The sequence below is a fragment of the Numenius arquata genome, chromosome 12 (assembly GCF_964106895.1).
Source record: "Numenius arquata chromosome 12, bNumArq3.hap1.1, whole genome shotgun sequence".
In the NCBI taxonomy this organism is placed as follows: Eukaryota; Metazoa; Chordata; class Aves; order Charadriiformes; family Scolopacidae; genus Numenius; species Numenius arquata.
Genome location: NC_133587.1, coordinates 35,849,987 through 35,863,259, shown reverse-complemented (window position 1 = coordinate 35,863,259; position 13,273 = coordinate 35,849,987). Strand labels below are relative to the sequence as shown.

General features: G+C 37.8%; 1 protein-coding gene across 3 annotated transcripts in view; it reads right to left on the bottom strand.

The window, feature by feature from the left end:
* LMBR1 (limb development membrane protein 1) overlaps positions 1-13,273 on the bottom strand; it is a 68,917-nt gene that overhangs the window by 6,586 nt on the left and 49,058 nt on the right. For all 3 annotated transcript variants that reach the window (XM_074157780.1, XM_074157781.1, XM_074157782.1), the window contains 6 exons: positions 7,920-8,000; positions 6,800-6,876; positions 6,489-6,566; positions 5,535-5,608; positions 5,211-5,301; positions 3,665-3,731 (listed from right to left, as the gene is read on the bottom strand). In XM_074157780.1, coding sequence (XP_074013881.1) covers positions 3,665-3,731; positions 5,211-5,301; positions 5,535-5,608; positions 6,489-6,566; positions 6,800-6,876; positions 7,920-8,000 — 468 coding nt within the window. The remainder of the gene's footprint in view (positions 1-3,664; positions 3,732-5,210; positions 5,302-5,534; positions 5,609-6,488; positions 6,567-6,799; positions 6,877-7,919; positions 8,001-13,273) is intronic.

Below are 13,273 nucleotides of genomic sequence, written 5' to 3'. Positions count from 1 at the left end.
ATCAGTACTGGTATGAAAGCTGCTTGAAATCTCATTTTCTACAAAATCCTTATCTATTCTGGAAAAGGATGAAACGCACCATGGGCTTTCCTATTAAAAAATACAGGTAGCAGAAAGCCTTTCCACAAGAGCCACAACAACTTACAGCAAACATTAAGCCTTTGTAAGTGTTTTTTCGGAGTCAGCACATCTTTCCAGCGGCAGTTTTTGTCCCAGCCCTACCCATCGCTGCAGTCACAGAGCGTTTCCACCGGGGGAAGAGAGTTTGGCTGAAAGACAGCGCTGACAGGTCTTCCTCACAGCAGACCCCAGGCCACTGAAGCAAGTTTTCTATCGTCTTATTTTAAAAGGTTTTGGGGGCTTTTACGAACTGTGACTTCACCAGTGAGAATAAACGAGGAGCGACAGAACAGACTTAAGGGCCAGTTTCCTTCCTTTCAAGGGTAAACCTGGCACTTGGGAATCTCACTGTACCTCGAGAGCCAAGACTCCCAGCCGGCTATCCCAGTGTTAAAAGGTACACACGCTTGTACTCAGAATCAGTCAATTAAATAAAAAAAAAATAGGGAAATCAAATTTAGCATCTAAGAAAAACATGCCAAAACAAAGAAAATGAGAAGGAGAATTTTGAAAGAATAAAGCAAAAAAAAAAATTACTGAGGCTGATCAAAACAGCAAGAGAGGAGGGAGAAATAGCAAAAAAGCACAGAAGTTCTTAACACAAGAAGAAGAAACCGGCTGCCTGAATCAACCAGCAAGAGATGAATAACAATAACCACGGAGCTGCTTTCACACTTGAAGGCAAACAGACAGTGCCCTTCAGAATATTTTCAAAGCAGCAGAGTGTGTTTTGGTCGGACTGCAGAGCTACAAGAAAATTGAGAAAGTCAAGTTCCAATGTATGGGCTCCCAGACCTTTAAAGGAAATGAAACAAACAGCGAGAGCACCGAGAAAAGAGTTCTCTGGAAAAGCAAGAATACTCCGTGACACAAAGGGATGGAGGAGAATAGCTGGCATCAGAGCGGGCGTTAGGGGGACAAACACAAAATGAAGCCTGACACTTCTGTTAGAGCAGGTGGGAAAAATATTGTCCGCAAGTTACATTCATTTTCCTCTTACAAGTAAAGTCACTGCTCATCAGAAAAAAAAAAAAAAAAATCTGACACTATCATTTTGTAAGTTTGTGGGAGAAAAGCGTTAAAAAGCTTTTGCTGACTTTCTTACAGAAACATCTACTCAGCCCACAGAAAAAAAGATATCCCAGGACTGCAATTTGAAAGATTGCTCAGCAACTGAACAGAAAGCTACATCGCTAGTGGACACAAATATACATCCAATAAAACTGGTGACAATTCACCAAATAAGACATTAAAGAATTGTTCAGGATTAAAAAAAAGAAATACTCTGTTTTTAGACTATACAAAGAAGTTTTAAGTCGCTATTTACTTAACTATAACAATCAAGAGAAGAATTCTAGAAATAGTTTTGTACATTAGAAAATTCAATGCTGTTTGTTTCTATATTCCTGGCTATTAAGTGCTTTGTTCCCAATTTGTTTCACAGTGGTTGGCATATGGTGCTGGCGGGAAACTTTTTTCAAGAAGGACTGTTAAAAGACTAAAATATTCTGGAAAAGATGAGTTAACTTATTTTAGTAAAAGCTTTCCCGGAGTTCTGAAAGAAGGACATATTAGAGACATCCACCATCTATGTATCTTATGAGAATGCTATGAAACACACAGAAAATTTCTCATATTTCCATTTTTAAGACTTAAAAAGGGTCAGTACACGTATTAGATAACTTTTGCTTTTTTACCTTTCCCATAATGAAGAAGTCTAGTCTCTTCTGTGTAATCCACAAACTCGCTTTTTTAATAAAGTGAAAAGACTATGAATCTGCTTAACATATTTATTTCTTTTCATCTATTCAGTGCCACAGGGCGGGAGCGTGGAGTGCGACACATGTTGATATTTTTGCAAAGCACCACATGACTCACTGTACTCTAATACACTCTATTAATCCTGTTTGGACAGCTGTGACGGGGCATTTGTTAGCTGGGTGTTAATTGTTCCACCTTTTTTCTTCTTTTATTTATCTCTATGGCAAACTATTCAGGAATTTCATTTGTTAGTCTTTTTTTAAGTGAGTTTTACCATTAATCTGTTTCCTATGAGACAACAATGCCCCCAGCATGTATACTCGCTTCCACAGAATCCGTTTATTATCAACTGTTAATCTCACAGATCATTAACAATGATTTTATTATTTTTTTAAGTGATGAATGCAGTGACAGTGGACAAAATACTAATGTTCCAATGCTATTCTAACACACTAATTTTTCAACATAACATCTCGCTCTAAGTGCTAGAACTGGTTTACTTCGGTCTTTATCATACTGCTATGTTTTAAAATTGCAGTACTTTAAATACTTGAATTATTCTTTTGCATTTTTGGGAAGTTTTACTACAGATTTTTAAAACACAAGCTCTAGAATTTGTATTTTAAGATTTAACCCTCCAAAATGCATTACAGGTGTTGGTTTTGTTTGTTACAGAAGTGATCCAGTAGATCTAATAAAACTCATCATCTCTGGATATACACAGCATGAAAATATACAGTCTAGTTTACTGGAAAATAGTAACTACTCTTGATTTGACAGTTTTCTGGCTGAAAAGAACATCGGCTACAGAACTGTTGGGTACACGTTTCTGCTCCCTGGGCCTGAGCTTAAACTCCTAAACTTGTCCTTAAGACTTGTACAGCCCGAGATGAAGATTTTGGTTTTGTTCTGTTTGACGTTCCCAATGAAATTCCCATTAGCCGCAAGCACTCTGCACTACTTCAACGCATAATAGCCCTGCAATCTCACGTCAAGAATTCAAGCTGAAGATTACCTAATTAAACAAAGCGAAGATATGAAACATCTTCTCTTTCCAACTGGTTAAAATAGTTTTTCCGATTCAAATGCTACTGCCACTTCTTAACAACAAAATCAGAACTTTTTCAGTTCTACTATGCTGGATTCCAAATTGTTGTATTTGAAAACTGAAGTAACAAAGAATGCAAGCAGATTATTTTAGGGAAAGGGAAAGAAGCCCGATATCATTGCTGATAAAATTACTAAATGAAGAGTCATTAACCATTTTTAAAGACATCTGCACTCAACTTATTTTATACTCAACTCCAATTTTATACCTGAAATCTCCAAATGTATTTTTTCACAAAAACTGAGCACTGTAATTTCACAGTGAACATGAAACTATTTTATGCTACCCTGAACAAGCAAGTCTCCATGTCTATTCTTCTCACTATCTCCTGGTTTAAGAAGTTTAGCATCTGACCTGCCTTTTTAGAAGAATATATTCTCTAGAAAGTTTTTAGCATAATTTTTTTTTTTTTAGAATGTATGTTCTGCAGTTTATGGACACAGAATGTATATTCCACAGCTTATGCTGGTGTAGAAAAGGAGACCACACATACATGCTCTTTCTATGGAAAGTGATGGCAAATTAAATACATCCTATGAAAGGTACAGCTACAGGCTGTTTGCGTTTGGTTTTGGGGTTTTGTTTTGTGTTGTTTGTTTTTTTTTTTTTCCATTTTTTTAAACTCAATTAATTAACATCCTTTATTGCAATGTTTTATACTTCTATTTCACTTACCCAGTGTCCTTGACATCACTGGCAACGCGGAGCTTAGCACCAAGATTGAGACACAGTTTCCAATGATCTGTTTGAAAATGACAAACAGCATTTAAATTAGAAATGGGATTCTTAAAAAAAAAAAAAACAAACGAACAAACAGTGGTGAAGATGAAAAAGTTCCTGAAAATTACTTTCTTCATAGTGAACCTAAAGCAATTTACAGGAACATACTTAGTCTTGCTTACGTCTGTCACACTTCTCCATATGATGTTACACAAAATGATGATTCAAGAGAAGAGTTTAAAAAAAAAATCAAATATGTAATAATTTGTTTTTAGTCCAAGTGTTAGGTATGCTTAGATTCAAAATAATTCAGAACTACCGTGTTGCAGAGTGTTGACTGTTTACTTAATTCCTGCAAACTTTTTACAAAAGGACCATTCCATGGATTTAGAACAGACGACTGATACATCAGCTTAAGCTTTGTATGTAACTGCTTGCAGGATTAGCATTATTTAAAAAATTACAACAAAGAGCTTCCTTTCAATTGAATGCCTGTTGACTACTTTAAATAGTACGAAAAAATTCACAGCTGTTAGATTTTACTCTCGTTTTTGTGAAGCCTTTATAAAGAGTAATTGAAACTTTCTCTCACAAGGGATCACTGTCTTCAGCTCTAATTCTATCAAAGTCCAAAAGAAAACAACAGAAAACTTCTTGAAAGTAGGTAGATATTTGGGCGTTCACTGTTTATTTCTACACTATTCCTGGTGTACTGTAAACAAACAACAGAAAACATTAAGAACATTCCAACTCCCTACTGTCTATCTACTATAACCATTCTAGGCGTTTACCTACTTTCTCACTTTCAAAAATTGATGGTAAAAATGTCTATCCGTTACTTCAAAAAAAAAAAAACCACCAAAGACAACCAAACAATGAAACACATTGAAAAAATAATTAAATTCAACATCTGTTCCTTGGTTACTGATCACCTCCCCTTGTCAGCTGTGGGAATATTTCGCCAAACCCCTGAGCATGTTCCTCCGCATTAGGTAACAGCGTTTGTTATTCTGAAGCCAGCGCTAAATTCTGGAAAGTCAAATTAGCCTCAGACTGCAAAAACGTTGCTGAATAGACCTCCTCAGTCTTAGTTTAATTATTCAAATTTGAATTACTTTCTCTGTATTACTTCTAGCAACCAAGTTCTTCAGATTTCAAACAAGCTCCCTGAAGTACAGTTAGCACAATCAAAGTTACTCATTAGCAATACGTTTCCTTTGAAAAAAGTTCTTTCACTGGCTTTTCTATAGCTGGTTAACAAGCTCTGCTATTCCCAGCTTTTTACAAGTGAATGGATGCCATCCAAACTAAACAGAGCACATCCTTTTTCCCACTCATTCAGCATTTTGAAAATCTTCCAGTTTGTGTTTACGCAGCTTACAAACAAATACTGATCACTGCAAATGAGCCATTCAGGGCAATTACTAACTAAAGGAGTCGGTTTGTCTTGGGTGGCAAGAAAGAGAAGAGGGGGCCATCACCGTCACAGACTTTACCTTACCTTTGTCATAGTTGTGTCATCCTTCCTGGGAGTGAAATTTTCAAAAAAACGAAGACTGTAGAAGCCGACGACAGAGGACACCATGAGATAGCTGTGAGAATCAAGGAAAAAAGAACCTCCGAGGAATGCAGGTCTCACTCGAGTTCTCAGCAGCGTCCTAAAAGTCTTAAGAACCAAAGAAACAAAACAAAAACACTTCGAGTGCTTGAGAAGGACTGACCTATCTCTTTCTTCTTTGCAAGCAAGCGTCTTAGTAAATTACCAGTGTCCCAGAAAACTAGACAGAATACTTGTTAACAGACAGAATTCTTAAAGAAAGGATACAAAATCAAAATGATTTCAAGTGCTGCTCCCACAAAACCAAAGGTGGAGAGGGAGGCATTTCCTATTCCAGGCCCCTACAAGGAGGAAAAATACTTTACGTCATTTAATAAGATACATGCAACTGTTCATAAAGTTAACATCTACCAGGACCAAAAAACCTAATATCTTACATGAAAAACAGCCTCTTCTCAGTTCAGTATTTAAGCAGCATCTGATGTTCTAACCTCTGAGTCCCCCCCACCCTACGCAATCGCACCAGCAGCTTCCAAACCTGAGCGCCATGCATTGCTGAGACAGAAGATATCATGACTGATTTCACGCACACTGCACTGACCCACCACGCTGCATTTTACACATACTCCATAGTGGGGAACTCAAATAAGAGGTCTCAAAGGAAGACACTTCTAGTTGTTTGCAATACCACAGGCAGAGCAGCCATCACCACTAAAACCTTTCAGAGCTCTGAGAGCTCATACACAGCTCTACACAGGGGAAAGCATTAACAAGTTAATAAAAAACCCCCTCATAATTAAAGACACTAGTACTCTATCTGCTGTTCTTTACTTTCTTGAAGTATTTTTATCATAAAGGAGGAAAGTTGTCATGTTTTGTAAGAGGAACACAAAAAGAAGACAGGCTTTTCATATTGCTTTTTAACACAGTTGCTTGAATTGAACATTTCTAGACCATTTAAAAGTAGGAGACATAAGTAAAATGCAAATTCCAGACTGACTTCACTGAATCACTGTATCTTCATAAAGATTCTGGACTAGTTTTATTGAGAACTTACTATAACATGACACATAGTAAATGTTTATGTCTGCACAAGACCAAAACCTAGAAGTCTGAGGCTCATTAGTTTCAATGTTCTTAAAGCAGAAGTTCTCACTTGCACTTTTGTAAGGGCTCCAAAGCATTTCTAGAGTTATAAAAATCATGAAAGGTTTACTTTACCCCGGATCCCTTTGGCATTGCAGTCTCATCAACCAACAGGTAAAGAATGTTGAGAGCAACTAAGAGGACCGAGATGGACTATAAAGAAGTAGAAAACAGTCTTGTTATTTAGAAGTATTCCACGTTTTAAAAATGTATACATTTATCCTCAGCAGATTTCATAACATTAAGTTCTTTTAAAATGCTCAAGAAAGGAATATAAAGTTCATTGCTTAAAGACATCACTCAAAAATATTAAAACTCAAATGACCAAAAGTGACCAAAGAATTCATACTCTTTGCTGGGGGTGAGGGGGAAGCACAAATTCTTACTGTCTCGATCAGTAGCAATATCATAACAGCTGGATAGACTAAATTCCTTTCCCAAGCAGAAGCTTTTTTCCGCCGTTCTGTTCAGAAGAGAAAAACAGAAGCTTAATACCATAGTCATCTTAGAATAAAACAAGTAAAAATCATTCAGGTAGCTATAAGCTCCTTATAACTACAGATAAGAAAACTAATCTTATCTTGAACTGACACCAACCAGTTCATAAAAATATCCACCCTGAAAGGCTGTACAAAGCAATGCCAAAACCATGGAGTCTCTTAAGAGAGAGGCTGGGGAGAGACACAGAAGCAGATTTTTCTCTCTTGTTTACAGGCATGTTTCACCGTAACATTTTTTATCCTTGGCATACAGGAGTTTTGTGAAGTTTAAAACATACTGAATTTTAAAAAAGGCTGTTTACATGAATATTTTAGTATGACCTAAAGGGACAGAAGGGAATTTCAAATATTTAAACAGTATTTTCTTCTTGTAACATAAGGCAAGAAAGTCAGGACCAACACACCAGACACCACTAGTGTGTCTAAAAAGAAAACCCAACAACTGTTTTTCACCACAGTCTTAGTTTTGCACGTAACACAGTGATAAATGAAAAATCCTGCAAGCCTGTGAATAAGTAGGGAGATCCCTCTTGAGTGGCTGCCATTACCGAAAGTATCGCTTTTCAGTTTTAAAAGACACAAACCTGCTAAGAATTATTTTACTGTTCTAAAACACAATACGACTTCTGTAGAAATAATTCAGAAACAGAGAGGAAAGTAATGTCTTAGATTATCCCAAATAATCGTAAGCTTATCATTATATATGAAAAGACTGTGTTATTGAGCTCCATGCAAGTAAGTTGCGTTACACTTGCTCTAAAATTATGTTAAAAATAACATCCAAATCAGACTCCCTACTTAAATTTGTTTGTTAGAGGTGTGTAATGATTCCTTGTGATGCATCCATAGAAACCATGACAATTTGAAAGGACTGCAAATGCACGCATTTGGTTAAGAACAAACTGGAATCAATCAAGTGACTGCTACAAGCTAAACACGGCATCTTAAGGTCATCTATTAAACCTCAATCCACATCAAACAGTAGAAAAAAAAAAACATGTATTACCTAGGTTCGTTTTCTTGCTTTTCACTTTTTCAAGCTCACGTTCTAACTCTACTGCCTGGTGTTCCACCATGGAAGACACACCTTTGAAAAGAGAAAACAGTATTTTATTTTGGATGAGATTAACTACAGGAATGTATGACACTGTGACAATTCAGATTTAGGAAGCATCACACTAACACTTGTGGCTTTAAACTGCAGGTGGGTTTTTGAGACTCCTCAACTACTTTTCAAAAAAAAAAAGAAAAAAAGAGGCTTAGTCAAGAATCCTCTAGTTCTGTCTAACCAGAGGAGTCCGACACATCAGAGGTTTCACAGTGTGACCTTCTACAATCCCTGCTTGTTCTGTTGACCAGCTACTGCAAGAAGTAAGAGAACACCTACTGCTGAACTGTGGCACAGGCCCAAAAACCTGTTATAGTGCGGCAGCTTAAATGCCTCATTCTTATATCTCTGTATTTCGTATATCTAGAATCTCTAGATGCCTTTCAAGGGCATTATTATTTAGCAACCTGAAGACAAAGCGGACCTTTGCCTCCAAACTAAGGTGGTGGTTGGACTTCCAGTTTCAGCTGCTGCCTCTCCCTCCCTTTCCCCAGTCCTTTTTACTCAGCAAACTCAGTTTCCACACTGCTGACTTGCTGGCTGACATACCTTCTGCTCGTATCACTTCGCCCAATTTGGTCAGTCTCTCTGTGCCGCAGAGCTCCCTCTGACAACCACAGTCAGATCTTCTTCACAATCACCCGTGAGACCCTATTCTTTCCATTTTTACAGCTTACAGTACATGCATGTCACTGTTGTGCAACTCCTCAGTCCCTCTCCTCTACACCAGCTCAAAACTGACAACCGTAATGTTAATTCCTCTCTCCTTTGCTAATTTTCTGCCCTGAAAGTTGCTCAGCAACTCTTCCTCCCATCCCTACGTGGGCTCTAGGGAACCCAGCCCATTCTCCCCCTGCATCCTTTTCTCTTCGACCTCCTGTTCTCTTCCAACCACCCATTTTCTCCAGTGCAAACACACTGTGGTTTCTCTTCTTGATTCCAGTTCCTCCAAAGACACTGCACAATGTTCAAGCAATGATACAGTGGTACAGCTCTGAAATGCCAACGAGAGATCTGCTATTTCAGTTCCGATCTCATTATTCCTACTTTAGCTTTTACTCTTTGCCACCACAAACTGGACACACATTTCCCAGGATAACTCAGAAACTCCCCACGCTCATCTTTGCCCCACTTTCATCCCTCTCATTTACAAATAATCTCACCTGAAAATAAGTTAAGAGGGCTCACGCTTTCCCTGTCTATTCCAGGTCAATCTCACTGAGAAAACACTCTGTAGTGGTGACAGTTCAAGGTCTTAATAAACCCCAAGTCCTCTCTTTTATCTTCTTTCTTGATTCACATCGACACTCTTCACCTGTTGGCCATTCCCTGCCCTTGGCCTCACCTTTCATTGCAGGTTAACCTGTAACAGCACCATCTTCCAGACACCTTTTTTTAAACACTCTCTAAGAAATCTCTAATTAAATAGTCACGTCCAGGCTTTTATCTCATATCTTGATCATTTGCCTACAAAAACTAAATAGCACTTAGGCTGCTGGCACTAACACTACTCTACAGCCCAGTCTCATCATTTCCTTGTTTTCTGTTCCCTGCTCACCCAGCCAGCAACCTCAGTACAAGGTAAGAAGGTAAATTTCTCATCCCAGCCAGCCAGTACAGTGAGGTCCCACCTAAAACCCAAGATATAAGCATTTCTTGGACTTTTTTAAAAACCTTTACTCTCTTTATTTCAGAGTATTAATACTGATTTGTTCAACGCAGTCAAATTATCAATGAGGCATCCAACTGTTTCAAAAAGTTAAAGTGTTTAATTACCTGCTTCTTTCACATATGTTTTTGCATATAACATAACCCCCTGTGCTATGCCTAAACATTTACCTTTGGTATCAGTGATATAATGTGTATGTGGTAATATTTACATTGGCTTCAAATACATAAATATCTCAGATCCCAGGACTAACCAGTAAGACCTACAAAAGCTGTTTTGTAACAATTTCTGTTCACTTGAAGTGCCAGCAATATAAATGCCAGTTTAATTTCTCAGTGTTTTTTAAATAAGTAATCTAAATATGAGGGGGGTTAGAAAAAGTTGGGGTTTTTTTAAAAGACAAATCTCATCAGCATTATAAAAACAAGCTTTTGGGTTGATGCATTCTCTGCAAAAAAAAAAAAGTTTAAAACATTTGCCTTATGGAATGACTAATTAACAATGAGTTAAGAAAAAGGACAGCAACAGAGCTCAGCAGAACAATTCTCAAGAACTTTAATGGAAGCAGTTGGAAAAGTAAGAAAATGCAAGTTAGCATCTGGCATTTTCTTCTTCTCCATAATTGATTTAGGGGTCTCTGAGGAAAAGCTTTTTTCAAGATATGGTTGGAACTCAATGATCTTTAAGGTCCCTTCCAACTCTAACCATTCTATGATTCTATGACATGTTGTTTCTTCCCTTCAATATAAAAATCCAGAGCTCAAAACACTGATACTCATGGGAGTCATTCCAACAAAGTCAGCATGATCACACTAGGTCCCGAAGAGACACTTCAGTAGACATTCTGAATCACATTTAAGTGCTGTTCTAGTTCCTCCTTAAAAATAGTAGCAAACAACAGGTTGCTATTATACAAAAGGATATTTTACGAGAGGGGAAGGCAGAGTTTCAGATCAGTCAAAAGAGTATTTGAAAAGGATGCAGCTAAATTCTTAAAAGCTCTATAACATTAGCTTTATTTCAAACATGCACAAAGTTCAATGTCAGCGCTGTCTAGCCAATAAATCAAATTGGTAGACGAGACTTGTTTGGACTAGCAATGAAAAGTTAGAAGGGATTCTCCAAGAAAGCCACAAAGCAGCTCATTTAAGGTCAATTTAACGGTATTATTCTGTTTTTCTTCCAGCCCCGACATAAGATTTCAGTACCTCAAAGGAAATTGTAAGAGTATCTATTTGCATTCCCCCTAGGTGATTGGCAGTTCAACACCAATTAGTTCAAAATTACACTGTTACTAGCGTGCAATAAAAACAACACCTTTCATCTTTCTTACATAGGTAAGGATACCTTCAGAGCCAATAACTTTGATCAAGTAAGTATTTTTGATCCTACCCCACCCGTCTCTTTGGATTCAGGAAAACTAATAGCTGAAGGCAACTTTCTTCTTTTAATATAAAAAAGTCCCAGCTTTATTCTTCGACTGTAGGAGTGATGTGGGTACTGAAATATAATACACTGGAAACAAACATTTTCCCAAAGCCCAGTATCTCTTCAATAGATAAAAATACTAGGGTAGATAACACGATCAAACTTTCCCCTCCCTCCTCCTCCCATTTTCAGTTATGCACTGCAGACATCTGAGAAGGAAGAAAATTAGTTTCCGCAAAGAAGATCGAACAGTGAAACTGCATATTTATTTTCAAATATGAAGAGCTTTACAGAATACTACCAATCGCATCACCGCCACAACAGTTACATCTGTACAGATCAGGAAGGGCACCAGCTCACACAGCTAAACTTTTTTTTGTCTGAAAACAGGCTTTACCATTCAGTGGGAACAGCAATTCATGCTACACCCTTCCTGTGTCCAGGCATTGTTTGAGGAAACATTAATTAGGACAGGGCAAAGCAGCACTAGGAGTGTCATAGCTATTATTCCACCAAGCAAAAAGAAAAATCAGCATTGACGATCAAGTATTGCTGAAGCCTGTGCTCTGGTCCTCTTCACTTTTAATAAATATTCAATTCTTTGGTTATACATATAAATGGAGTATGTATTTTAGAATACTTTACTGCTAAACTGTCCAGCAGGGTTACTTAAGCGCATATATTTCCACTGCCACAAGCGTGGAAGAGTTGCAACAGTGGTGGTGCAGGAAGTGTGTAGCCTAATCTATCTGCTCCAATACAGCAATGAAAATACTAAGGTCACAGATGACAGCCTCTAACACCAAGCACTACATTTAATGATGTAATATTAGCACCACACCTTCATTTGTACACATTTTTAAAAAATGCAATAAACACAGTAAACATGAGCCTTCAGAGTTCTGGCAAAAAACATATCTATTTTTCTGGCATAACTTGTATTTATTAGAAAGACTTGTGGCAGAGAAGATTAAACTTTCCACACTTGCCACATGAGAACCGTACTTAAAATTACTTAAATAATTACTCACAAAAATCTTGCAGAATATCTTCTCGTGCATGTAACATACCGCCTTCCACCTACATGCTATATTCAAGTTTAGACTTTTATTTACTTTCCTGCTTAAGTCCATTAATTTTCTCTGTACCCCGAACTACGGGTTTTCAAGCATTCCTTTGAATGGTGGCGTCAATACCATTCCTTCAGCACACGAAACAGAAGAACTCAGTTCCCTCTCCTGTCAAAGGACGTTTAAGCCCCACATCTTTCACCTCTCAAGAGCAGGCTGGTGAGAGCTCTGGGGGTGGGTTGCGGTCCCCCTTTACATCGAATACAAACCAATTCGCTGGAAGAGAATGCAGTGTTTTGGCTACTGGTTAGGGGAGCCACCTGCACACGGCCTAAATCCAGATCCAATGAGTAGATACCTACAGACTAGGTCCATCTCACAAGTGATATTACTAAATTGCAATATAAACAACTGTTGCACGGACTTCTATCCAGAGAAACAGCAGACAACCATCAACTGAATAATCACATTCTCCACCTGCATAGTAGAAACCTCTCTGCGCTACTTCTAACAGATACCTGCACAACTAGTGGGTCATTTTTCTGTATTGCTTTTTCTTGTACACAAGCACAACCACCATGACAACATAAAATATTCAGTAACAAATATTTTACAGTTGCTAGCTAACATCAAACACACAGAACAATTGTAAATCCCGTCACAGCTTCAAAGACACTCACTGCATGCACCTTTTTGCATGTCTGTATGTGAATGCATACATATATACACACATATCAGTATAAAAACCTAAGCTTCCAAAAGAGCAAAGGTGAACATTACTCTTAAATGGAAACCCTGGCTGACTTTACCGCAAAGAAGTCACTACCCGTCCAAAACTTTTAAACACTGGAAGAAAGATAACCTCCATTATCTACTGTTATCAAAGGTACTTTCCCTGACCAAACAACTTCGAAAGGAGACTTACTGAGACTTGAAAGAAGAAAAGATTGAGATACTCTTCAGTCTTCTGTCATGTAAGACAGAAAGGCAGGAAATTAAGAAAATTAAGGCTAAAATAAGTCATAACAACACAACAATGGATGTGTCATGACATGAATATCCTTTAGTTTTCCAACCTGAAGGAG